At 35.2% G+C, this 25,737-nt stretch overlaps 10 protein-coding genes across 10 annotated transcripts; 7 read left to right on the top strand and 3 right to left on the bottom strand.

The window, feature by feature from the left end:
• Nucleotides 1–576: 576 nt before the first annotated feature.
• pabpc1B (RNA-binding region RNP-1 domain-containing protein) lies at nt 577–2,902 on the top strand (the record flags this gene model as incomplete). The annotated part of the gene is made up of 2 exons (XM_004362804.1): nt 577–1,442; nt 1,522–2,902. 2 exons carry the CDS (start codon nt 577–579, stop codon nt 2,900–2,902), a joined length of 2,247 nt encoding a protein of 748 aa, XP_004362861.1.
• Nucleotides 2,903–3,561: 659 nt separating this feature from the next.
• On the top strand, nt 3,562–5,670 carry DFA_03255 (uncharacterized protein; the record flags this gene model as incomplete). Its single annotated transcript, XM_004362803.1, has 5 exons — nt 3,562–3,655; nt 3,738–4,117; nt 4,208–4,453; nt 4,535–5,181; nt 5,247–5,670. The coding sequence occupies 5 exons, from the start codon at nt 3,562–3,564 to the stop codon at nt 5,668–5,670; spliced, it is 1,791 nt and encodes a 596-aa protein (XP_004362860.1).
• An 88-nt stretch (nt 5,671–5,758) lies between these two features.
• Nucleotides 5,759–7,851, top strand: DFA_03254 (uncharacterized protein; the record flags this gene model as incomplete). Its single annotated transcript, XM_004362802.1, has 2 exons — nt 5,759–7,451; nt 7,622–7,851. 2 exons carry the CDS (start codon nt 5,759–5,761, stop codon nt 7,849–7,851), a joined length of 1,923 nt encoding a protein of 640 aa, XP_004362859.1.
• A 60-nt stretch (nt 7,852–7,911) lies between these two features.
• zmpste24 (CAAX prenyl protease) lies at nt 7,912–11,257 on the bottom strand (the record flags this gene model as incomplete). The annotated part of the gene is made up of 8 exons (XM_004362801.1): nt 7,912–7,936; nt 7,977–8,062; nt 8,135–8,682; nt 8,770–9,007; nt 9,106–9,238; nt 9,326–9,522; nt 9,704–11,087; nt 11,208–11,257. 8 exons carry the CDS (start codon nt 11,255–11,257, stop codon nt 7,912–7,914), a joined length of 2,661 nt encoding a protein of 886 aa, XP_004362858.1.
• A 406-nt stretch (nt 11,258–11,663) lies between these two features.
• DFA_03252 (uncharacterized protein) lies at nt 11,664–12,116 on the top strand (the record flags this gene model as incomplete). Its single annotated transcript, XM_004362800.1, has 1 exon — nt 11,664–12,116. One exon carries the CDS (start codon nt 11,664–11,666, stop codon nt 12,114–12,116), a length of 453 nt encoding a protein of 150 aa, XP_004362857.1.
• Nucleotides 12,117–12,403: 287 nt separating this feature from the next.
• DFA_03251 (uncharacterized protein) lies at nt 12,404–17,298 on the top strand (the record flags this gene model as incomplete). Its single annotated transcript, XM_004362799.1, has 3 exons — nt 12,404–12,738; nt 13,664–14,177; nt 14,266–17,298. The coding sequence occupies 3 exons, from the start codon at nt 12,404–12,406 to the stop codon at nt 17,296–17,298; spliced, it is 3,882 nt and encodes a 1,293-aa protein (XP_004362856.1).
• A 477-nt stretch (nt 17,299–17,775) lies between these two features.
• On the top strand, nt 17,776–18,639 carry DFA_03250 (uncharacterized protein; the record flags this gene model as incomplete). The annotated part of the gene is made up of 1 exon (XM_004362798.1): nt 17,776–18,639. One exon carries the CDS (start codon nt 17,776–17,778, stop codon nt 18,637–18,639), a length of 864 nt encoding a protein of 287 aa, XP_004362855.1.
• Nucleotides 18,640–18,702: 63 nt separating this feature from the next.
• On the bottom strand, nt 18,703–20,958 carry DFA_03249 (uncharacterized protein; the record flags this gene model as incomplete). Its single annotated transcript, XM_004362797.1, has 8 exons — nt 18,703–18,710; nt 18,809–19,561; nt 19,654–19,711; nt 19,804–20,045; nt 20,111–20,192; nt 20,264–20,384; nt 20,470–20,617; nt 20,925–20,958. 8 exons carry the CDS (start codon nt 20,956–20,958, stop codon nt 18,703–18,705), a joined length of 1,446 nt encoding a protein of 481 aa, XP_004362854.1.
• Nucleotides 20,959–21,271: 313 nt separating this feature from the next.
• Nucleotides 21,272–22,342, bottom strand: DFA_03248 (uncharacterized protein; the record flags this gene model as incomplete). The annotated part of the gene is made up of 1 exon (XM_004362796.1): nt 21,272–22,342. The coding sequence occupies one exon, from the start codon at nt 22,340–22,342 to the stop codon at nt 21,272–21,274; it is 1,071 nt and encodes a 356-aa protein (XP_004362853.1).
• A 503-nt stretch (nt 22,343–22,845) lies between these two features.
• DFA_03247 (FAD dependent oxidoreductase domain-containing protein) lies at nt 22,846–25,693 on the top strand (the record flags this gene model as incomplete). Its single annotated transcript, XM_004362795.1, has 5 exons — nt 22,846–23,272; nt 23,358–24,412; nt 24,440–24,474; nt 24,877–24,914; nt 25,401–25,693. The coding sequence occupies 5 exons, from the start codon at nt 22,846–22,848 to the stop codon at nt 25,691–25,693; spliced, it is 1,848 nt and encodes a 615-aa protein (XP_004362852.1).
• Between the last annotated feature and the right edge of the window lie 44 nt (nt 25,694–25,737).

Here is a 25,737-nt window from a genome sequence, read left to right as displayed (position 1 = left end):
GATTGCAGAGTGGTGTGTGTGTGTGTGCAAGATAATCAAAATAATATATAGGTGGACCAAATTAGAAAGTGCAGGGTTTGGAGCTGGTGGTGGGGGTGTGGCTGTCGTGATTATAGGTGTTGTTGTTTTTGAATGTTTTGTTGTTGTTGGTTGCCATTGTCACTACTATAGTTAAAGCAGATTGGGTGGGGTGTGTTGAAACCAACATCTTACTCCTGCTACTACTCCTTTTTTACAATTTATTATTATTATACATCTATCTCTGTTGGCTGTTGGTTGTTTACTTTTATACCAAAAAAGAAAAAGAAAGGAATCAAAACCATCACCATAGTACATCATCATCATCATCATCAACAACAATCAAAAGATAAATCCAACAACTAAATTTACAAAAAAGAAAAAATACAAACAAATAATATTCATATATATATATTCTTGTTCCAATTATAATTTTGATAAAAAAACCAAAATAGATAGACCAAATATTAATCTTATCATTATCATCTTGTTAATTTAAAACAAAATTAAATTAAATAGTTTAGTTTTTTTTAAAGACAAAACAAAAACAAAAACACAATGGTTTCATCAATTGAAAATACTACTGAATCTGTCGTATCACTTCCAGACAATGCTGCAGTTGAAAACCTATCCAACTCAACTCCAGTGAATGCTGCTTCGTCGTCGTCGTCGTCGTCATCGTCGCCCACCACCACCTCCTCCTCTGCCTCGTCTACGAACCATGGTGGTCATCATCACCACCATCACAACAACTCGAATGGCACTGCTACCAACACCAACACCAACGGTCACAACCACAACAACCATCATCACAACAATGGACATTACGCCCCACACCCACACATGATCATGCATCATCCAATGATGATGCAACCATACCACGGTCCAATGCATCCAGCAGTTGGTCACTACCAATCGCCACCACCTCCACCCCCACTCCAATTCACTTCACTCTACGTTGGTGATCTATCACAAGAGGTCAATGAACTCATTTTGGCCGAACTCTTTTCAAAGGTTGGACGCACAGCCGTTGCCTCTATTCATGTCTGTCGTGATTCTGCAACCCTCCGTTCACTTGGATACGCCTATGTCAATTTCTACAACTCTGTGGATGCCGAGCGTGCACTCGACACCCTCAACTACTCTCTTATTCTCGGTCGTCCATGCCGTATCATGTGGTCACACCGTGACCCAACCAAGCGTAAATCCAATGTTGGAAACATCTTTGTCAAGAATCTCGAAAAGAACGTTGACAATGCTCTCCTCTTTGACACTTTTAGCACCTATGGCAACATCCTTTCATGCAAAATCGAATATGAAAAGGGTATCTCAAAGGGCTATGGTTATGTTCATTTTGAAAATCAAGAATCTTCTGAACAAGCTATCCTTAAAGTTAATGGTACCATTCTTTTAGGTAAACCAATGTATGTAGAATAGAAAAAAGAAAAAAAAAAGAAAAAAAAAAGAAAAAACATATATTTATATTTCTTTTTTTTTTATTAGTATTGTTGAACCATTTGTATCAAAGGTTGAAAGATTCAAGGAAAAAAAGAATGAAAACAAATTATTCATTAAAAATATTGATGAAAATGTAACCTCTGAAATGTTGCAACAGGAATTGTCTAGATTTGGTGAGATAGAGTCATGTAATATTAGAACCGATCCAACCGGAAAGCCAAAGGGATTGGCATTTGTCGAATTCAAAACATCAGAAGATGCCCAAGCACTTTTAGAAAGTACCGAGGCCATCACCATCCTTTCAAAGCAAATCACCTTTGATCGTATCAAAAACAAGGTCGAAAGATCAATCGAAAAGAATCAAAAATTAATTAACGAATTAAATAACAATAATAACAATCATAACAATAATAACATCAATCATCATATCAACTCTTCTTCTTTACAACAAAACGGATCAACTTCACAACAACAACAACAAAACCTAACCTTGTTTATTAATAATATTGACATGGAAGTTGATAAAGAGATTATTCGTGAAGAATTTGCCAAACACGGAAACATTTTGGGCATCAAGATCAAGTCTCGTGGCTTTGCCTTCCTCACCTACTCGACTCAAGAGGAAGCTGCTGTTGCCATTGAAAAGATGAATGGTTATGTCTTTGGCACAAAGGCATTGGTTGTATCCTTGTCCAACAGTCGTAAAGAGAAACGTATTCCATCTGACTCCCTTCAAGGACCAAATCCCTACATGTATATGCCATATGTTCGTGGTCCATATCAATACCAACAAGCTCACTATTATCCAGCTGCTGCTGCCCAACAACAACAACAACAACAACAACAATTATCACCATCTCAACAACAACAAAACTCACAACAACCACGTGGAAAAGTTCCATTCAAATCAAATCGTCCAATTAGTTTAAATCCAAACAACCAACAACAACCAAATAGCAATATGATCAAACCATCAACCAATGGATATAGTCATCACCAACAACAACCAAGAAAACCACGTAGCCCAACCAATACCCCATACAACAACACCACCACCGCCTCCTCACCAGCCACCAAGAGAGATGAACAACCATCCCGTTCCCCATCACAAGAAGAATCTTCACCATCACTCAATGTTGAAGAATTAAAGAAAATGACACTCGAAGATGTTAGAGATGCCGTTGGATCATTTATTTACAATATCGTTTCGGAAAAGGAGTCTGACAAGGCACCCAAAATCACCGGAATGATCTTGTCCCAAGCCATCCAACAAGGTTTTGATTCTTTGATAGACCTTTTGGATCAAACCAAGCTTTCTGAAAAGATACAGGAAGCTATTGTCGTCTTGAACTCACAAGACATCCCATCCAGCAACAACGACCAAACAACCACTGCTGCCGCTGCTGTCGAAGTTGCTGCCAATTAATTTTTTTTTTTTAATAAAAAACACAACCAATAGTAATAGTAACAGAGAGATCAAACCAATTGATCAATAGTTACGAAAATATATTGTATTTTTTGAATTAATTAATCAATCAATGTTTTGGAACAATTAAAATGAATATCCATACTTATTTATTATTGTATTAACCAAAAAAAGAATTAACAATTTAATGGTTGTATTGTATTTCCATTAGTTTCTGTTTTCTTCTCTTGCACAAGCACTTTAATGGCCCCAAACCACAGTGTGTACAAAATGGGAATACGCACTAAAATAAAAATCAAGAAGATATTAAAATATCTTGGTTTAAAAGTTTCTAATCTATTTTTTTAATTTATAGACACCTAAAAGTAAAGGGGGTGATGGTCTTTTAGTTTTGTTTACTCTACTATACTACTTTCGGTATTCCGAACTGTTCTCTATCATGTAAAATATCTAAAGTCACAGCACACACACAAGAAAATGATGGAATCTAATAAGAAGAATCTGGTCCTCAAGAATCAACGACCATCGGTAGGTGGTCGAGTGTAACGGACAGTCGAGACCTTCATTTATAAATACAAGTTAATATAACTTATACTTGTATTATATATCTATCTTCACACTACATTAGTTATATATATATAGCAGAAAGAAAGAAAGAAATGATAAAACCACTCTTTAAAACAATCAATATTGAATTATCATTCAGTTGTGTTTATCATAAAATCTTAGATACTTCTTCTTCATCAAAGTTTGGTATGTCAATATATATATATATTTATATTATTTGTTTGTTTGTTAAATTATTTATTATTATTTATTATTTAATGTATTTTAGATCCAAGAGTATTAGTTTATGAACCAGAAAGAGAAAGACCTGATGCTTATGTATTAATTGGTGCAACTGAAAAGGTTCATAATGTACTCAATCCAATATTCACGGTTACTTTAAATATAAACTACAAATTCGAAGCTATCCAACCTTTGAGAATAGTAGTTTGTAATGGTGAAGCAACAACCAATTACAGTGAACTCTCTAAATTACATGTCTATGGTATATTCGATTTGACATTGGCCGATGTTATTTATCATCCCTCTAGAAGAATTCAAAGTGAACTTTTATCTGTTGATCAAGTTTATAGAGGTACTATTGATATCAAAGCTGAATTCTCTCCAAGATCTCATCAAAAGTTACATTTTGAAATTGCTTGTAAAAATGTACGTAATGATTAAAAATAACAATATTGTATAATAATAATAATAATAATAATAGTATTCTCTAATTGATTTATTTAATTTAAATTTTAGCTTGAAAAGAAAGATTTCTTTGGAAAGAGTGATCCATTCTTTAAGATTTATAAACATGATCATGGACTTGTTTGGAATCAAGCATACATTAGTGATATTAAAAAGAAAACTTTAGACCCTCATTATGAAAAGGTAAAGTTGTCAGCTGATGATCTATGTGATGGTCGCTTAGACAATCCAATTAAATTTGAATTTATGGATTGGAATAAAGCTCCAACTCCTTCTGAATTAATTGGTAATTTTGAAGTATGTATATAAAATATATATATATATTTATTGATCAATAATATTAATGGTAATATTAATATATTTAATTAATTAATTTAGACAACATTTAATACATTAGCACATGTAAAAGAATTACCATCATTTTCAATTGTAAATCAAAAAAAGAAAGAGAGTAAAAAGGGGTATGTTAATAGTGGAGTTTGTCACTTTAAAAGTATTGTACACAAAAGTTGTTATCCATACAATATATTGGATTTCATAGTTGGTGGATGTCAAATTGGTATGATGGTTGCAGTTGATTGTACTACTTCTACTGGTCCATTACACGCCTTGCAGTATGGTACTTTAAATCAATTCGAACATGCGATCATGTCAATTGGTCGTGTGTTGACACCATATGATACTATTCGTCAAGTACCATTCTATGGCTTTGGTGGACAAGTTGATGGTGCATCTCCACCCTCACACTGCTTCCCAATGAATATTGGTGGGCCCGATCAATTGCCCGGTGGTATTGACCAAGTCCACAAAATATACAAGGAGAATATTGCAAAGGTTATGCCAGCCCCTTCAACCAACCTAGTTCATGTTCTTGAAAAGGCAATCGGTCAAGTACAAAATGGATTAGCCGGTCCTTTAAAATACACCATTCTCTTGATTGTCACTACCGCCGTCTCTATCACTGATATTGATAAAACTAAACAATTAATTGCCCATGCTTCCCATTTACCATTATCAATTATTATGTATGAAACTAATTTTAAAAAAATAGAAAATAATAGTATAATAATTAATTTGTTTATTATTTTAGAATGGGAGTTGGAAATGGACCATTTGGAGCAGTTCAAGAAGAATTTAGTGGTAAACCAATTCCAGGAGCAGCTAGAAACGTTGTTCAATTTATTCCATATGCTACAACAGCTCCTTATGTAGATATCGCGCAAGCATCGTTACAAGAAATTCCAAAGCAATTTATTAGTTATTTCAAGAGACATCTAATTGTGCCATCGCCACCAACCGGAGGATACCTTTCCCAAATTCAAGAACAACAGTATCTCCACTACCAACAGTATCTCATCTATCAACAACAATACCAACAACACCTACACCAACAGTATCTCCAATACCAACAACAATTCCCACAACAATATCAACAACAATTACAACAACAACAAGCTCAACAAAAACAATATCAACAATACCAACATCAATTACAAAAATTAAACAATAAATAAATAAATAAATATTATTTCCTTCTTTTGATTTATATGTTTATAAATCAACTAAAAAAACAAATTTTATTTAGATTGTTCAGTGTGATCAATGGATAATTCTACAACAGATAGTAGTAGTAGTAGTAGTAGTAGTGCAACTACAACGACTACTACTAATACCACCACTACAACTACTAGTACTATTAATACTTTATCAAATTTATTAATATTAAATATAATAGAAAAGATTGATAATAATGTAGATTTGATATGTTTATTATTAACTTGTAAAAAGTTATTCTATCATATTAGACAACAGTATAGTAGTAGATTGGCATTTAAACATACAAAATATATATGTGATTATTCAGGTTCATTTAGACGTTTAAATGTAAAGATAGTCAATAGTTTACTACAATTCAATCTACGATCATTTAAACAATTATTTGACAATGCATTATCAAATCAACAATACATCTCTGATGACGTTGATGATGATAGTACTAGTAGTATACCATTACTCAATCAACATGTGACAGATGGTATTACAACGGTTCAGATATCGATTGAAGATGTAAAAGTAGTAGCCAACACAATCAAGATACCACCATCAACTAGAACCATCTTCTTTACACAAAGTTTCGACTATGATGCTTTTCCAGCATCATTTTATCCACCCAATCTTCAACACTTAATACTACCCTATTCACACGACCATGGAAATGCTTGGCACAAAGGTATTGGGTTTGCAGAGGGTGTACTACCGGAAAGTCTCCGTTTGTTGGTAACCATCTATGCCAATGGTAAAACGCTTCCATCTCGTCTTGAAACGCTAATCTTTCACGACATTGTCCCACAACCATGCAATTTGATCGGTCTCGAAACGCTACAGCATCTCACCACCCTATACTTGGAGCGGGCTTATAATCTGGGTAGATGTGTGCTCCCCAAAACACTAACCGACTTGCGTCTTGGTGTCGATACGTTGCAAGGTGATTTTTTCGAATCGCTACCCAATCTCGTCCGCCTCTGTCTCGACATTGAGTGGCTATTGGAAGATTCGACCGTATTCAATATGCAAAACCTTGTTGCACTAGAATCATTCAAGCTAGGTGTGGGAAACTTTACAAGTACAATGTTTAGTCTGCCACAATCATCACAATCGTCATCTCTCCGCTCGATCCATCTCGACAAACGAAATTGCTTTGGAAGTATTCTACCAGGGTTTCTACCAGATAATCTTTGCGAGCTATCCATACTAGGATTTATTGACTTTGAACAAGGTGTCACCTTGCCCAAATCACTATATTCCTTGGAACTTGCCAATACACGAACGATCAAACCAGGGTTCCTTCCCAAAGAGGGTCTTGGAAAACTTAGCCTCACATTCAAAGGTGATGCAATATTGGAAAAAGGTGCCATACCATCGACTGTGACCGAATTATCTCTAAGTGGATATGAGGGACCTACTACACCAGACTATCTCCCCAACATGATTAAAAGACTCAAAATGGAAATACCAAATACAGAATACCTTGACACTATCACCCTACCACAACAATTGGAACATCTAACTATAACTAGTTATTCTCATAGGAATGGACGAGTTGGATCGAATCTATCGATAGATTATCCACCAACACTTAGATATATCGATTATATAGGTTTACAAGGAACTGGGCATTCAAATATAATCCCATCTTCACTTGAACGATTTGATTATCTAATGCCATCATCTTATCAAATTAATAATGTGCCAATATTTTCAATTTCAACTATTCAAATATTTAATAATGATACTAGTAATAATATTGATCAACAAGAAACAAAGAGTGGAGGTCAATTATTACCAAAAAATTAAAGAAATTAAAATGTCATCTTGCCCATTATGATTCAAGTATGCCTATTAGTTTTAGATTGGATCAAGTTATAAATCAATCGAGTATAGAAGAATTAAGTTTATTTGTAATAGCATATCCATGGTTTAAAGCTACCATTAAAAGATTGGATGTCGATAATTCATCAGTGCTATTAGTTGGCAAAACATCATTATTTGGTGGTATCATTCAACAAAGAAAATTAAATGAAAATGATAGTCAATATCCTCCCATTTATTTACATTATAAAAAGGATCAAATACCATTTTGGAGTTATCAACCATTAGATGAACAACCAACTATAGATGATGATGATGTTCAATAAAACATTTAACTTAAATATTATTTGTGTTTATTTATTTTTCTTTTTTGGATGATGTTGCTTTTAATGATTTAATATAATCGAGACGCTCAAGAAGAGTAGGGTGGCTGTAATGAAGCTTCGAATACATTGTATCAACCAATAAAGAAGAACTATCCTTAATATGTAATTTAGCCAAACCATTTGATAAATCATATCCAAAGTCAAATGCATACTAAAAATAGAAGAAAAAAATTATTAATATTAATAGTCTTTTTTGGTTTGTAGAAATAGATTAAATATTTACCTTGTCTGCTTCATATTCAAATTTACGAGAGAAAATATGAACAACAAAAGAGAATAATTGAGAGACTGGATGGAAGATGAGACCAAACAATAATAATCCAACGAAAACTGGTGTCTCTTGGTGGAATCCAAAATCATTGAAAAGTTTGACATCGTTCATAAAGAGACCAAACAAGTAAAAGAATCCAAGAATGTAAACTTGTTGTAGTGCCATTAATCTAAGAGTGTGACTCATCTTGTAATGTCCAAACTCGTGACAAAGTACAGCAAGGACATCCTCTTCTTCAAGTTCCTTGATCAAGGTGTCGTACAAAACAATACGCTTGTTTTTAAAGAAACCATAAAAGTAGGCATTCATGTGACCAGAACGCTTTGAATTATCGACGACAAACAATTTGGTGGCTGGGAAATCGACACGCTTGGCAAGTGCTAAAATTGATTCCTTTAATTCTCCTTCAACTGGTGAGTACTTGTTGAATAATGGTGCAATAAGTGTTGGATAAATGGTCATCATAATAAGTGAAATGGCAAATACTACAATCCAAGTGTCTAAAAAAAAAAAAAAAGTATAGAGTAATAATTATAAATAATTGGTCAAATTAAATCTACCTTTTTTTTCTATCTATCTCTACATACATAACCAAAACAATGGACCAGTTGCTTGAATGACATAAACAATAACACCAATAATGATTGGTCCAATAGCAGCCATCAATAACAATGAAATAATGGTATCCTTGATGAAAAGACCAATTGTAGTGTTATTGAATCCATGTTTCTCTTCCAAAACAAATGTCTTGTACAAACTGAATGGTAATTCAGTAATAGTATTGAATAATGAATAAATAAACAAAAATGCAATTGAAATTATAATCTATAAATAAATAAGAAGAGAAAGAGATTAATAAGTGTACTGACTGTGATAGGTCTATCTTTTGATCATTATCGTCGTTATCAATGTCGTCATCATACCTCATTATCAGTTTCATAAATATGATTGTTAAGAATCCATTTTGATAATTTCCATACTAAAGGATTTAAACCATACATAAATGAAAGTACATTGGTTACAACACCAAATGTCATGTGGAATGTTGAAAATATACTATAAATAGAATAAAGTAAAATGATCAAGAAGTCTGTCTGTTAATATAATATGTTAGGTTTATCAAATGTAGTTATGATTACATACAGTTTATCATAACCATAATCTTGTGATTTGATGAATTGATCAGGAGTAGTTATTTCGTAAGCATCGAGTTGAGGAGGTATCTTTGTGATCCTTAACTTTCTAGATTGTCTAATATTAAGATATACATTGAAAACATAATCAAATACGATGAAAAAGATTGATAGATAACACCAATTTACTTGAAAGTCTTCTAGACCCTTTAAAATAGATAAATCTATCTTATTGTTGATTACTTCTGCTGTCATTCTCTCTACTCTTTATATCTTTAAAACTAATAATGAGTCATTAAACTGTGTGACGATCTTCACCTCTACACTTTTTGAAAAAGTTTAAATTAATCAACATTTTATTTATTTATTTTTTATTTAAATATTTTACAAATGGTTGGTAGCATGACGAGGCATCCTTGGCATCATATTTAATGGAATATGATGGGTGTGTTGGAGGAGTAAAAGTAGAAGGATGTTTGTTTGAAACTGTTGTAGTGAATGAGGATAGATAATGTTTGTGTAGTTGACAAGCAATGGTTGCATATCTGGTCGATGGGAATGAATCGATCCATTGTTTGATGTATTCAGGATCTCTTCTCCAATTGAAAAAACTGCTGTACAAGTCTGTATTATAATTGAGATAGTTTAGATAGGCTGCTAGATCCCCGATACTATCAAATTGTTCCATATCTATGTAAGAGTCGGGTGGCAGTTGGCGATGCACAGATGGGTGTGCAGAGATGACTGGAACGACTCCTGCCACATAACACTCAAATATCTTTTCGGAAATGTATCCTGGACAATTGGTATTCTCGAATGCAAGGTAGAACTTGTATTGAGAGATAACCTCTTTCTTGACAAGCGATGCATTTTGAGAGTTGCGGTCTCCGCCAACCGGCATTTCCTTGTTGTTTAGACATCTTCCATAACTATCAACTTTGCAATGTTTCATTAACTCTCCGACATAGAGAGTTCGAGGGAATGGCTTGTCAGTCGTCTCATTACTACAAGAGTATGCCATCCATGAGACAAGTCTATCATGACTCTTTTGTGAATGTAAATCTTTATAGTAATTAAAATCATATCCTCCCGCTCCAGACTCTTCCAATGACAATAATCCATTTCTAGAGAATACAGGTAATTTAATAACATCGCGATCTTGCCATCCGATTGACCAGTTGAATAGTCCCATGCACCGAGCTGACCGATCACAAGCAGAGTAGATGGGTGAATCAGGTGGTTCTAGATTGAAATACACTCTGACAGCTCTCGATGCAAGTTCATCAATCTTGATTGGATCCCTATCCCTAGTCTTGGGAGAATGTGAGTTGGTGTAGAGCCTGTGAGATACATCTGCACCAAAGTATACTTGTCCGTTTGATTGCTCCAACAATGACTCGTCACTTGTCCATTCCGTCCATCCAACACTATCACCACAATAATATTTTCTTGCCAACAGTGAAGTCTGTCCAAACTCTTTACCACAAATAAATAATGTACTCTTATTCATCAAACTTTGGTCAATCAATTGATCCCACTTTGACAAGGATGTTGAAGAAGATGATGATGATAATAATGTAGAGGGAGTAGAGGGAGTAGAAGAGGGGTTTGTCACGACTGTCACATTACTACTTGTTGTTTTTTCCAATGATACATTATTATTAATATTATTATTATTATTATTCAAATCAACAACATTTAAATGTTTTTGGTGCAACTTTAGTTTTTGTTGTCTCTGAATATCACTAACATTATTTAATAAATAAACAAAACTACAAAATAGTAATACAACCAATACTATTAATGATGCCAACAATGTGAATATACTTTTAACTGATGACATGACATTTAATTAATAATATAATTAATTAATAATATAAAAAATAATATACACAATAGTGTAAACCAAACTAACTAGCCACCATTTATATTGTCTCATCATTATTTTGATGATACATCATTATTATTATTATTATTATCTGTTTGTGTGTGTAGACAAATAAAATTATAAATATATTTGTGCAAGAGATTGAAATTTCAATCGGTTGTAAAACGTTACCGTTTAGGTATTATTTAGTCGGGTGATCCTTTTTTTCATCGACTTTTGAAATATATCTTGATTTTTTGTTGTTGTTGTTGAATCGGTTGTGATCATGTCTGTGAACCCGGAACACAAACATGTACAACCCAGATATGTCCCTTGCTTCTTGTGTTTTCAAGTTACATGTAAACAACAAGAGGCACATCAACCAACCTTGTCGACTTGATTAAACAGAGACTTTCACATACAGATAAAATAAGAGAGGGATAGTAGTAGGAGTATTGAATAGATAAACAAACAAACAAACATGTCACAACCACAACCAAATGCACACGGATACCCATCATACAGTGCAGATTCACAACCACAACAACAACAATATGCATATCCTCCACAACAAGGCTACGCACAACCTCCACCACAACACGCCAATCAATGTCAAGTGACAGGGTGTCCAAACCTTGCTGATCCAGGCTACAATATCTGTCGTCAACACGTGTTACCTCCACCACAACCACAAGTCAATCGATGCCAAGTGACAGGATGTCCAGGCCTTGCCGAACCAGGCTACAATATCTGTCGTCAACATATATCACCTCCACCACAAGTTATGATGACTGTCGAAACACAAGAAGTAAAGGATAAGAACAAAAATCGACAAAAGAAAGATGATCGCAATGAAAGGGCTCAAGAATGTGGTAAATGCTGCTCTGAATGTTGTTCTGGTTGTTGTGAAGGTTGTTGTGGTGATGACGATTAAATAATAATAGTATTAATAAATAAAATAGTAATCGTATAATATAATATAATATAATATAATAGTTGGTAGTTGTATGTAATGTATTCTCTCTTTTCTAAAACTAAAAAGTGAGAACAAAATGAATAATGCTTTGGAAGTAGTGAGGTCTACACAAAAAAAGTCACTACAATACTTAACACATTCGCATCATCCGATTCTCAGTGCCATCAGCAGTTTGGTCATGGCTTTTCAGACATACATTTAAAAGGTCAGTTTGAGACGAAAAAGAGAGAGAGAAGTATAGTTAAATGTCATCAGAAGGAGAAGAACAGGTTCACCACATCATAGGAGATAATACAACCAACAACAGTGATACTTCCTCATCAATAAAAACACCCAACGCATTGGGATCAAGCGAACCAATAGAAAGATGTGAAGTGTATGGATGTACCAATGAAAGAGATAATCCCGAGTCAGGCAATGTTTATTGTCGACATCATATCATATGTCCACCTAAAACAAGAGTAATGGATGATAAAGACGATCAAGACAAGAAAAAGAAGAAAGAACAACAAGAGGAAAATGGATGTTGTTCATGTTGTAGATGTTGCTGTAAGCAATTTGGTTGTATCTTTGATTGTTGGTATGTCTGGTGTCGAAAATAGTAAATGAAACCGATCGATCAATCAATAAAATATGACCTCTACTGTACTATTATTATAAATTGATATCACTAACTAGTTGATTCGTTGTCACTAAAGTATTATTATCCATTTGGGAATAGAACGAACGTTCCATAGAATTTTAATTTATTTTAATTTTTATTATTTTTTGAATTTTCTGTTTTGGTTCTCTCAATGACCCGTGCGCACAGCTGCTTGATCTTAACCATTTCAATTCTTCACACAAACACTTATTTATAAATATCAACTAACTTAGTTACTCAAAACAAACAAACAAAATTATTATTTAAATTGGTAATAACACAAGATTAATCTTCATCCCCTTCCCTTCATCCTCTTCGTTACTACTTCCTCCTCCTCCTCTTCTTCTTGTTCATTGTCGATTTGATATTCCTCTTCATCTTCTCCTCCTCTTCATTGTAATACTTTGCGATTGCTTCCTTAATCCTCCTCATCCTCATCCACATCTTCTTCCTTAATCCTCGTCCTCATCCTCTTCATTCGTCCTCATCCCTTCATTCGTCCTCTTCTTCCTCCTCATCCTCTTCATCTTCTTACATTTTTTTTTTCGACTCTTCATCCTCTTCTTTTTTTTAACTAGTTTGTTTATTGTTATAGTATAATTGTTTTATTGTGTTGTTAAATAAAATTTCTTTTCTTTTTTTATATCAGATGATCTGTCCCTCTTCTTCTCCTTCTTCTTCTTCTTCCTCTCATTGCTTTAAAAAAAAAAAAAAAAGATTAATATATTAATCTCCCTTTCCTCTTCTTCTTCTTTTAAAAATGGTTTATGATTTACAGTCATTAAATCTAGAAATACTTTATTATTATCAATATTATTATTATGGAATCGATTATTTTACCTCAACCAAACTTTAACTTTAGCAATAGTTGTGGTTGTTCATGTATCAAATGTCTATGTAACGATCTTTTGGGTCGAATCAACTCGGTGACTGAGGTTACATTAGACCTTGACCTAGAGTCATGTTGCTCACCAGCCAATAGTTCTACTGGAGGTGCCTCTACTGCTGCTGCCCCAGAAATAGTCGTCTCTCCATCGGTAGCATCCTCAGATTGCTCATCTTGTGGATGTTCTGGTACCACCAAGGAAAAGAAATCATGTTGCTCCATGTCATCGTTGTTCTCTTATCGTGACTTTAAGATGTTTGTACCAAACCTCGCTCAACTCCAAGGACAAGCCCAAGAAATAGAACAAGCACTCTTAAAACTCTCCCAAGTCATCGCTGTCTCGTATGACATTGTAAACCGTGTAGTCGAGATCTCTACAAGCTCTGAAAGATCCATATTCTCTATTCTCGGCGTATTCAATCATTTCCGTTTACTAGTAGCTGCCGTTCAATCCAAAGAATGCCCATCACCATCAACATTAAATGAAATTGTATGTTAATAATATATAAATATAAATATATGTTTAATTCAAATGACTAATTAATTCTATATTTCTATTTCTATTCTATTTTTTTTAGGATGGAGATGAATTAGAAGAACCAATTCAAATTAGTAAAGAAGTTGCAAACCCCCCTGGAAATAATGAAAGAGTCTATCAATTGTCGGGATTAAAGTGTCAGGTTGGATGCTCTAAAAAGATTACAACCATCCTCTTGGAGAACAAGAGTATTGTCAAAGCTGACATTCACTTTGATTCACAGACTCTTCATCTGATTGGTACCATCTCTGATCAACAAGTCATCAAGACAGTCCAACGCTTGGGATTCAAAATCAATCGTCAATTATCAGACAATAGTTTGTTGATTGATATTGACCAAGATGAAGAACAGTCCTTGGCATGTCCAATTCCCAAATCATCTGCTGGCGACGGTATTGAGATGGAGAATTTCTCTGTCAAGGTACAAGGTAATCCAACTGAAAAGCCAGTTCAAGTGTCTGTCGGTGTCTATGGAATGACTTGTGCCAGTTGTGTAGCCATTGTTGAATATGGTATCAAGGCAGTACCAGGTGTCATTGAATGCTCTGTCAACCTTTTGGCCGAGCGTGCTGAAGTCACCTATCATCCAGAGATTGCCAAGATCCGAGACATTATTGGTGCACTCGACGACCTCGGCTATGAAACCAAGATCCTTCAAACTGCCAAACCAGGTACTTTCTACCTTGCCGTAACCGTTAGCAATGGTAAAAGTGACGATGAAATTGCCAAACTACTTGGATCAATCAATGGAGTGACGTCAGTTGAATACAATAATCGCAAGGATGCTCAGTCTACTACCACTTCCGCTGCTTCAGACGACACTGAAACATTTGCCAATGGAGTATTCAAGATTCACGGTGACTCTATTCTAGTTGGTCCACGTACATGTATGCGTAAGCTTCAAGCTGACCTTCAAGTCACCACTGAATTGTACAGTCCGGATTCTTCAGAGGCCAAAGACTCGTTACTTAGAAAACGTGAGATTCAAAAATGGCGTAATCTCTTTATCTTTTCAATCATCTTTACATTGCCCATTATCATCTTGTCGATGGTTCTCGTACCGTCTGGTGTCATGTTTCTCATGGAATATGTACGTCCCAATGTAGCACTCCCCTGGGAATCGTTGATTGGTATTATCTTGGCCACTCCAGTCCAGTTCATCTCGGGTCTCACCTTTTACCGTGCCAGTTGGGCTGCACTCAAAAACTTGCACGGTAACATGGACTTGTTGGTGGCAGTCGGCTCGACCTGTGCCTATGTCTACTCGGTGCTGGCCATCATCCTCAAGATTGGTAACCCCGAGTTTGACGGTATGCACTTTTTCGAGACCAGTGCGTCGCTCATCACCTTTATCATCCTCGGACGTTGGTTGGAAAACATTGCCAAGGGACACACCTCATCTGCCATTGTCAAGCTCATGAATCTACAGTCCAAAGAGTCGATCCTCGTCTACACAGAGACCGATGAAAAGACCGGCGCATTCACTGTCGTCTCTGAAGAGACTATCCCATCCAACCTCGTTCAATACGGTGATGTCCTCAAGGTTGTGCCCGGTGCATCTGTTCCCACTGATGGTGCCGTCGTACACGGTCTCTCAACTGTCGACGAGTCCATGTTGACTGGTGAATCAATCCCAGTCACCAAAAAAGTCGGCGATGTCGTCACTGGTGGTACTGTCAACCTCGATGGAGTCATCTACGTGTCGGCCAGCAAAGTTGGCTCTGAATCTACCCTCTCTCAGATCATCTCACTCGTTCAACAGGCTCAAACCTCCAAAGCACCCATCCAAGCTCTTGCAGACCAGATATCAAAGGTGTTTGTCCCACTCATCATCTCTCTTGGTATCCTCACCTTTATCATTTGGATGTCACTCGGTGCAACCAACTCTTACCCAGAGGGTTGGAGAAATGGAAACAGTCCCTTTATCTTTGCCTTTTTAGCTGCCATTTCAGTGATTGTTATTGCTTGTCCCTGTGCACTTGGTCTTGCTACACCAACAGCCGTCATGGTTGGTACTGGTGTCGGTGCCCAAATGGGCATCCTCATCAAGGGTGGGAAGGCACTAGAAACTGCCCACAAGACCTCTGCCGTCCTCTTTGACAAGACTGGTACGATCACCACTGGCAAGATGACTGTCACCGACTATCGTGTCACCAGCCAGACCGACGAAGCCTCCTTTTTCCAAACTGTCGGTGCTGCTGAAAGCGGTAGTGAGCATCCCATTGGCCGTGCCATCGTCAAGTACTGTACCGACAAGCTCGTCGACGGTCGTACCGAGCAAGAAATCAAGTTCCCAATGGTCCAAGACTTTAAGGGAGTTCCAGGCAGAGGGTTGGTCTGCACTCTTGGTGAGGACCGTGTCTTGATTGGCAACCTCTCCTACATGAAAGAAAACAACGTCGCAGTCGACCCAGTCTTTGTCACTGACGCTCAACAAATGGAAACCAACGGTAAAACAGTCATCTATGTCATGTTTGGAGGGCAGTTTGCCGGTATCATGGGTATCTCTGATATCCCACGTGAAGATTCAGCAGTTGCCATCCGTCGTCTCCACTCCCTCGGTATTGAATGTTATATGGTTACAGGTGACAATAATCGTGCAGCCAAATTCATTGCCCAACAAGTCGGTATTGCAGAAGACCACATCTTTTCAGAAGTCATCCCCAAGGAAAAGGCTGACAAGGTTCGTCAACTCCAAGAAGCCAAACACGTTGTTTGTTTTGTCGGTGATGGTATCAATGATTCACCTGCCCTTTCTCAAGCTGATGTTGCAGTGTCTGTAGCCACTGGTACTGACATTGCCATCGAGTCATCGTCTATTGTCTTGCTCAAAAACTCATTGACCGATGTCTACCGTTCCATTCATCTCTCTCGTGTTGTATTCCGTCGTATCCGTATCAATTTCGGTTTGGCACTTGTCTACAATTGTCTTGCCGTTCCTCTTGCAGCTGGTGTTTTCTTTTTAATGTTTGGTGTATCCCTTCCACCAATGGCCGCAGCTGCTGCCATGGTTTGTAGTTCTCTCTCAGTTTTATCAAGTTCATTATTATTAAAATTGGTTAGAATTAAATAAATAAATAATAATAAATAAATATTCAAAGGACACAGAGTCTAAAGTTCATTCAACAAATAATATATATCTTGTCTTCAAAACTTTCATCCATTTTTGTGATCCAGACGAGAACGGCATTCTCTAAAAATATTATCTCATACCAAATTTAGTTCAATTTTCAACATAATATCGATATTTATGATTCTCACTCACAGTTAGATTCTAAAGTCATGATTGAGTGGAACATACACAACCAACTTAACCCTACACTCTCCTTCACATTTGAGTACGTCCGGTTCATAGGTGAATTCTTGTCTTCTTTTGTAAAAGCATGTATCGAAATTGGAATGCATCCCTCAAACTATAAATGAACTCTTCAGACCATCAATCATTCATTCATTCATTCATTCATTAGTTCATTCAACAAATAAATATATATATCTACTCAAATTATAATCATTCTCAATATCATTTGTTCATAATAAAATTCAATTAATCATGACTACCAACACCAACAACAATAATAATAATGAAAAAGTATTATTTATTACTGGAGCAAGTTCAGGTATAGGATTGGCAATTACCAAATACTTTCTTGAAAAGGGATACAGAGTTGCAGCAACTTCAAGATCAAAAGATAATCTATTAAAGGTAGTTGGAAACAATGACCCAAATCAATTCCTTGCATTGGAGAACGACTTGTTAAACGATGAAGCTATTAAAAAGACAGTTGAAGAGGTTGTTTCATCATTTGGAAGAATTGATATCGTTGTCAATAATGCTGGATTTGGATGTTATGGCCCCGCAGAAGGACACACGATTCAAGACTACAAAAATCTGTTTGACATTAATTTCTTCTCTTGTGCATCTGTGATGAGCCATGTCACCAAACATTTAAAGCCAGGCTCAAATCTATTCAATGTATCATCTAGTGCCAGTACTTGGGCCTACCCATTGTTTGGATCGTATTCTGCCACCAAATTTGCTTTGGATGGTCTTACCGAATCGTATGCAGCTGAAGTAAAAGATTTTCTTGGCATCAATGTCACTATTTTAAATATTGGTAGCTTCCAATCATCGATCCAATCATCTATCCGTGAACCATCAATCGATTTGAAAGCCAAGTATGCAACAGTCTATACAAGTGCCGCCGAAGATCTGAAATCATTAGAATGGAAAGATCCAATCAAGATTGCTGAAATCATCCAACAAGTTAGTGATCGCCAAGGACCTGCTCCTCTCCATTTATTCATTGGTCCAGATTCTGACCATCTCGCAAGACAAAAGATTAAACTTTTACAAAAGGATTTGGATGAAAATCTAGATTTAACTGTTCATAAATTCTTACCTTCTTCTGCTTAAAAAGCAATCAAATACTAGTATTTTTTCTAAACCAATAAAATAAATCAATAAATAAATTAATAATTAAATAACTAATTAAAAAACAAGAAAATACTGTTGTATTAAAATTTTTAAAACAATTATTATTACTATTTTCATTCTCTTTATTATTTTGATTAATTTTTTTTACCAAATCCAATTACACTTCTATCATTATCAAAAACTATGTATAGCTCTCTCATTAGATTTAAACCAAATGTAGCATGAGTATCTTTTGTTTCTTGAATTCCAATACATTGGTAGACAATGTTATCACGAGAAATCGTGTAAAAGTAATTTGATGGTTTGAGGGACAACGTAAAGTTTTCTGGAAAATGTAAATCAATCGTTGGGAATTGATCTGGTGATAACATGGAGGATGGTAAACAATTGGAAAATAAAACATTTAAACTTGAACAAATTGATGGAGATGGTTTCACATTGTTGTTGTTGGTGGTGGTTGAAGCTGAAGGTGATAAAGGGGATGAAGAGGTAGAGGCTGGTACTTTGGGATTGTTGGCTGGTAATCCTCCTGTTGATCCATTGGTTGTTGTTGATGTTGGATTAGAAGGGGATGTTCCTGTAGAAGTGGTTGAAGTTGTTGTTGCTGCATTTTTAGCTTGACAATAATCAGAAAGGAATTTAGTAAACTTGTTGAATGCTGCTGTTGGTAAATACGAAAGTGGCAATGTTGTTTCAATGGTAAACATGTTGAAATCAGTGTAACTGATATTGAGCGAATGACCATTCCATTCTGAAATCATAGAATATGGTTGAATAGAATAGGATGCACGTTGTTTAACCATAGTAGTATAGTTTAATTGATGAGTATAAAATAATGGGTTAATAGATCCCAATGAAATACCTCCAAAATAATTTCTATCAAGTGATACTCCAAAGATATCTAAAATAAATAAATAAAAAATAGAAAATAGAAAGTTAAAAGTTAAATCAAAGGGACCAAGTGATGATTAAAAATCTATCTATGTTGCTTACATGGTCTTTTTAGAGTTGTCAATATTGAGTTTAATTGACTTACTGGACATCCTTGACACTAAAATTAAATTCATTCTTTTAGTTTTACTTTAAATGAATGGTTACCATCAAGAATGAATTTGTATTATTATTATTATTATTGTTACATACACTTGGGCCAACACCAAAAATAGGTTTAGTTAGCTTGTTTGGTAAATCACCGGTTTGTCTATAAATGGCAGAGATGATAACAGGAATATTCTTAAAATTATCGACTGATACCATATCACTGATGAGATAGGCTCTAATTGCTGCAGTTTCAATGTTGGTTGTTAAAACACAAGTTGGCGAAGTAAATTTGTTTGGCTTTTCACAAGTATTTCCATTTAAATGGCATAGTTGAGAATCACATTCTAAAGGTAAATATAAATGTTAATGACTATAGTAATCAGAGTGGTTAGTTGGATTGCCAACATACGAACAAATTCACCAACAGGCGATTTTTTGTAAAAGGGAGGGAATTGAGTACATCCAGTACACTTCTTTTTGGCAATTAAAAACTATACAGAAAAATATAGAGAGTTAGTATAATAATAATAATAAAAAGTAAATCAATACAATCAATACATACATGATGAGACGAAGTATCAAGAATGATAGGAATAGAGTTTTGTCCAATTGTAATAGAACTTTCTAAAAATTCACTTGATCCACTAAATACCAATGCTGATACTCTCTTATCATATCTTGATCTAATATTAAAATAGAGGTTGTTCAAGTATTAGTAAATCAAATATTAAAATATATATATATATATATATTGTTATTCTTTCTTACGGATCATCTTTTTGATCATTTGAATCTAAAGTAATGTTCACATTGATGTTTCCAAGACTAATATTTGATGGCAATTTTACAGATGTTTGGTTTGCTTGGGTCGATAATGTTTGATGTGAATGAATGATAAGAGATGATAAGAAAATAACTAAAATAGATAGAGTGAATCGGTTCATTTTTCAATTGATAATAAATAAATAAATAGATTGGTAAAACAATAATTATATTATTAAAATAAAAGTGTACCGTACAGTTGCAAGCAAGTATTAATATCCCCACCAAAAATTTTAGAGAGAGTGAAATGAAAATATCATTGTATAATGGTTATATGATACGACGTTCGACAAACATTGAGTGATCATACATTGTAGGTATTGGGGATAGATGGAACTCCATCCATAATGATTATAACATGGTAATGTATACTAGTATCTCTTCAAGCTTGCCACACACACCATCACAATCAGATTGATGATTTTTAAGCTCCATTGCCAATGTGTTGTGGGGGGAGAAGGAGGAAGGGGTAATGAGAGAGTGATCTGCTGATCACTTTGAAAAATGTAGTGTTGTAGTGTTGTATTGCAGAATCTATAGTATTTGATTTTATAGGAGGGTTATGATGACGATGTGACTCCTCTTTTTGTTCATTCCAATAATCGCGATTATTTTATTTAAATAATTCCTCGACATTGTTTGTTGGTTTGTTTGTTGTTGGAGTTTTCACTGTTAGTTAGTCCTATATTATTATTATTATTATTATTATTATTATTATTATTATTATTATTATTACTTGTTGTTTGAATTATGATTTGTTGTTTGTTTCAGTCGCATTGAGACAATATTTATCGTGACCTCGTTTCCAATTATACCAAGTCAGCTCCATTAATGCACCTTTGCCACTAACAGCATCGGTTCCATTATGAGTCTTCCATGGTTTGAATGAAGAATAGTGGTAGATGTAGGCCTGTTCTCTGTAGGTGTTGTGATAGTCTGCTCCAAAATAATGGTTCTGGCCAATACCAAATTCAAAGTTTAACAAACCATAGATACCAGGTAAAAGAAGAAAATCGTTACGGTGGATAAAAAATGCATTGACAACATCCATATCCCAACCTGTAGTGATGGTACTTGCTTCGACTAATGCATAAAACATCTCCATCGAAGGTTTGAGCACCATCAGAGTGTCGGTGAGGAATGGCTGCTTGTCAACCTTGAACCAGTATGCACGTGGGGCAGCAAGTGAAGCGTCTGGTAAGGCAAATAGGTGGTCAAGACTACGAAGAATGTATGTATCGGCATCGAGGTATATTAAACGGTCGTATTCGGTCAGTCTAAACACATGAAACTTGTTGAATGATTCCACCCACATTGACTTGCTGTCATGACTAGACTTGATGTTACTAAATGTTTTGTATTTGATGTTTGGGAGTGCGTCTAACCGAGCCACAATAAAAGGGTCTGGTACAAACGACTCGACAAAGACAAATACAATATCTACATCGGTCCATTGTCTTAGTCTATGTGTTGTAATAGTTGCAACACAAAAGTATTCAGGTTGTGTAATATAGAATACATAGGCATGCTTCTTTACAAGACTATTGAAATCCAATACACGGTCATAATGACGATCACTCTGATTTACATAGGATACCATCTTGAGTTGTGAAGTTGTTAGACCCACAATAGATCCATTATAGTTTCCACTATTACTACTGTCTTGGTTGATTTGAGCAGCACTACAATAATCATTACAATCAAATGTACTTGTCATCAATGTTGGTACCCAAGTGATAAGTAGAATGGTGAGAAGAATGGCTATTGCCAATATTGCAATGAGTGTGTTTCGTTGTGACACCATCATTACTCTACTCATCCATTTACTTTGGTTCTAAGAATTGAACTACTTTCTTTCTCTCTCCTATCTATCTGTCTGTCTATCTATCTCTCTTTGGTCTATTAATGTTCTATTTTAAAATAAAATGTCGGTTCGGTTGTGTGACGTCACTTTGGAGACCATCACCAAAAAAAATAAATAATCAAATTAAAAAATGAAGATACCTGAAAGGAGACTGATTTTATTACTGTGTATTCATTCAACTACTTCTAAAGAAAATATAATACAATTATAAAATAATAATAAAATTTTATTAAAAAATATATTTTTGATCATTCATTCATCTCCTTTTTGGGAACCAAAGATTTTCTATTAATTTATATTAAACATTTTTATTATTATTTCTAAAATATCTGTTTCATTATCCACCAGCTGAGCAAGCTCAGATGATGAGTGGTTAAAAGCAAAGGATGACTATGATATTTCATTTCATTTCTTTATATTAGCAGTAGTAGTATTATAGTATAAGTAATAATTCAATAATGTCAGAAGAAAAACCAGTACCTACAGAAGCACAACTTTACTTTGAAGGATTAGAGTATTGTGTATTTAAAGATCATCCAAAATACAATCAACAATTTCAAACATTCAATAGTCGATATGATACAACACCTCATGCATTCTGTAAACCACGTACCATCGATGATATCAAAGACATTGTACTCTATGCAAAGAGTAAATCAATCAAGGTTGTTTGTAAATCTGGTGGTCACTCTTGTACTGGTTTCTCTGTTGAAATGGATGCAATCGTTATTGATATGCGTGATATGAAACATGTCTATGATGTAGATACGGTAAACAAGACTGTAAAAGTTCAATGTGGTGCTCTTGTAGAAGATTTGTATGATAAGACTACTATACATGGTTTGGCTGTACCTGGAGGTTCATGTCCTACTGTTGGTATTGGAGGTATGAAATATATATAAACATATATATATATATATAGTAAAGATAGAGAGAGAGATATTAATAATGTTATTTATTTATTTGTTAGGTTTGGTAACTGGTGGAGGAGCAAATTATTTATCACCAAAGTTTGGTTATATGTGTGATAATGTATTGGAGATGACTGTTGTTTTGTCGGATGGGTCGGTGGTGGTATGCACAGAGAAAGAAGGAGAACATAGTGATTTGTTTTGGGCTATGAGAGGTGGAGGACATACTGGGTTGGGTGTGTTGGTCGACGTCACATTCCGTCTCTACGAGATTGAAAAGGTGTATTTTTGGACAACTACAACCATTCCATCGGGTTTGTGGACAGATGCATTTGTACCGGCCATGTTATCAGTGATAGAGTACTCCAAGACAATGGATCAAGCCACCTACTTTAACTTTGAAAGTAGAAAAAGGTTCGTTCCAACGAATAAGTTGAATGACAGTCACAATGGCAACCAATCACCTCTACCAACCATATCAATCATATTCCTGTACAACGGTGACTACAATATCGGTAGACAACAATTTAAAACATTTTATGATCGTCTTGTTGGTGACTTGAAACATTATAACGGCACGATTGACACATCAAAGATTACAACCAATATCGATCCAATACCCATTCGATTCATCGATCTTATTAAAAACGGTCCGAGACCAACACCTAAAAGAATCTATTCACGGTGTAGAATGATTCATTCTCTGACTGTGGAGCAGATACAATCGATTCAACCACTCATCTATTCGGCACTTCCAACATTTGATATAGACAAGGATGGAGCATCTCTGTTTACACTCAACATGTACTATCAAGGTGGAAAGATGACCAAAAAAGCAACAGACTACAATGCATTCCCGTTCCGTGATACACCATGGTCAATCTCCTTGACTGGCACCTATACCAACAAAGACAACGACCAACTATTTGGACAATGGAGTAAGAATGCCAAGCAAGTATTCGACAAAATCACCGACAATGTCTATCCAAACTATCCAGAACCCGATCTACTCGACTGGGGTAAATCTCTCTACTCTACCAATCTAAAAAGATTGTCCCAAGTTAAATCAAAATATGATCAAATCAATCTATTCAAATCAAAACAAACTTTAGATGTATTATAGATCAATTATAACTAATAGCAAACAACAACAACAACAACAATACATCTCGATAGGTAGGTCGGATATATATCTAATCGTATTTCGGTTGGGATGGGTGGACAACAAGCCTGGGATCTCTCTCTCTCCGACCTATCAAGATGTGGTACAAATCCGCACCGACCTCATTTAAATGAGGCGTACACAATAAAAACAATTCCCTTGATCATTCATCAAACCAATCATCATCATACCTGACTTGTTTGAACATCTACACTGATTTTTCAATCCACTTATAAAAAAGTATCTGTTTTCTGGGCGACAAACAAAACAAAACCACCAATTGCAACATACCATCGATGATTTTTTCAGATAAAAGATCATGTGGGCATGGTGGAGGAGGGAGGTCAATGTTGATTTCATTATTTTTTAATAAATCTTAATTATTATTATTTGTACATATTTATTTATTTTTAAAGTGGTTATAGTAGTAGGGTAACAGACAGATTAGGTAGTAGTATTAGGAGGAATCTTTGCAAATTCATCAAACATTTCCAATTCTCACCTCGCCGCAAACTTGACCGTCGCACCGCGTCTTTCAAACTTGTCGCGCTCAGCTGCTCAAACACCAGAGAAACCACTATAGGGATCACAGGGACAAGCGAGAGCCGAAAATAGAAACTATCATGCTACACGAGACATCCTCCTCGTCTTTAGTCCTCCCACCATGCCAAGGGAAAGCACCGATGGTGAGTATCACAAAGTCTTTGTCTCTCTCTTGTTACGTCATCAAACACACACCCAGGTGTCTTCTCACTTCCCTTTGATTAGGGACTGTCAAACCTAATCTTGACAGTGGATGATGAAAATAAATCATTATTATTATTATTATTATTATTATTATTATTATTATTATTTAAACACACAAACACACAGACACACAACTATCATCACACAATCACACATTTTTAATTAAATCATCATTGAAATCACACATATATAGATATAACTTCTTTTTTTATCCTTTTTATTCATAACCAAATTCGGCGTACTTTCTTTCTTTGTTCACCACTAACCCATCAACAACATCATCATCATCAATCAACATCAAAAGTTATAATAAAAAATCATCCAACATCAACAACCAAATTCATACATCCACCAACCCAACCCACAAAAGAGAGCAAGAGGGATAGAGAGAAAGAGAAAGAAAGACAATTGGATTGTATATGTTCATATACTAACTACTACTTTTACTTCTTCTACTTGTTTATCAAATTCACATTGATTGATTGATTTATTGAATTATCTAATCATACCACTTGACTTGTTCCCCTCCC

The sequence above is a fragment of the Cavenderia fasciculata genome (genome assembly GCF_000203815.1).
Source record: "Cavenderia fasciculata unplaced genomic scaffold Scf_Dfasci-G-b-205a01.r1-3, whole genome shotgun sequence".
Classification (NCBI taxonomy): Eukaryota; Evosea; class Eumycetozoa; order Acytosteliales; family Cavenderiaceae; genus Cavenderia; species Cavenderia fasciculata.
Note: the sequence above shows the minus strand (reverse complement) of the source record. Positions and strands in the feature narration are given on the sequence as shown.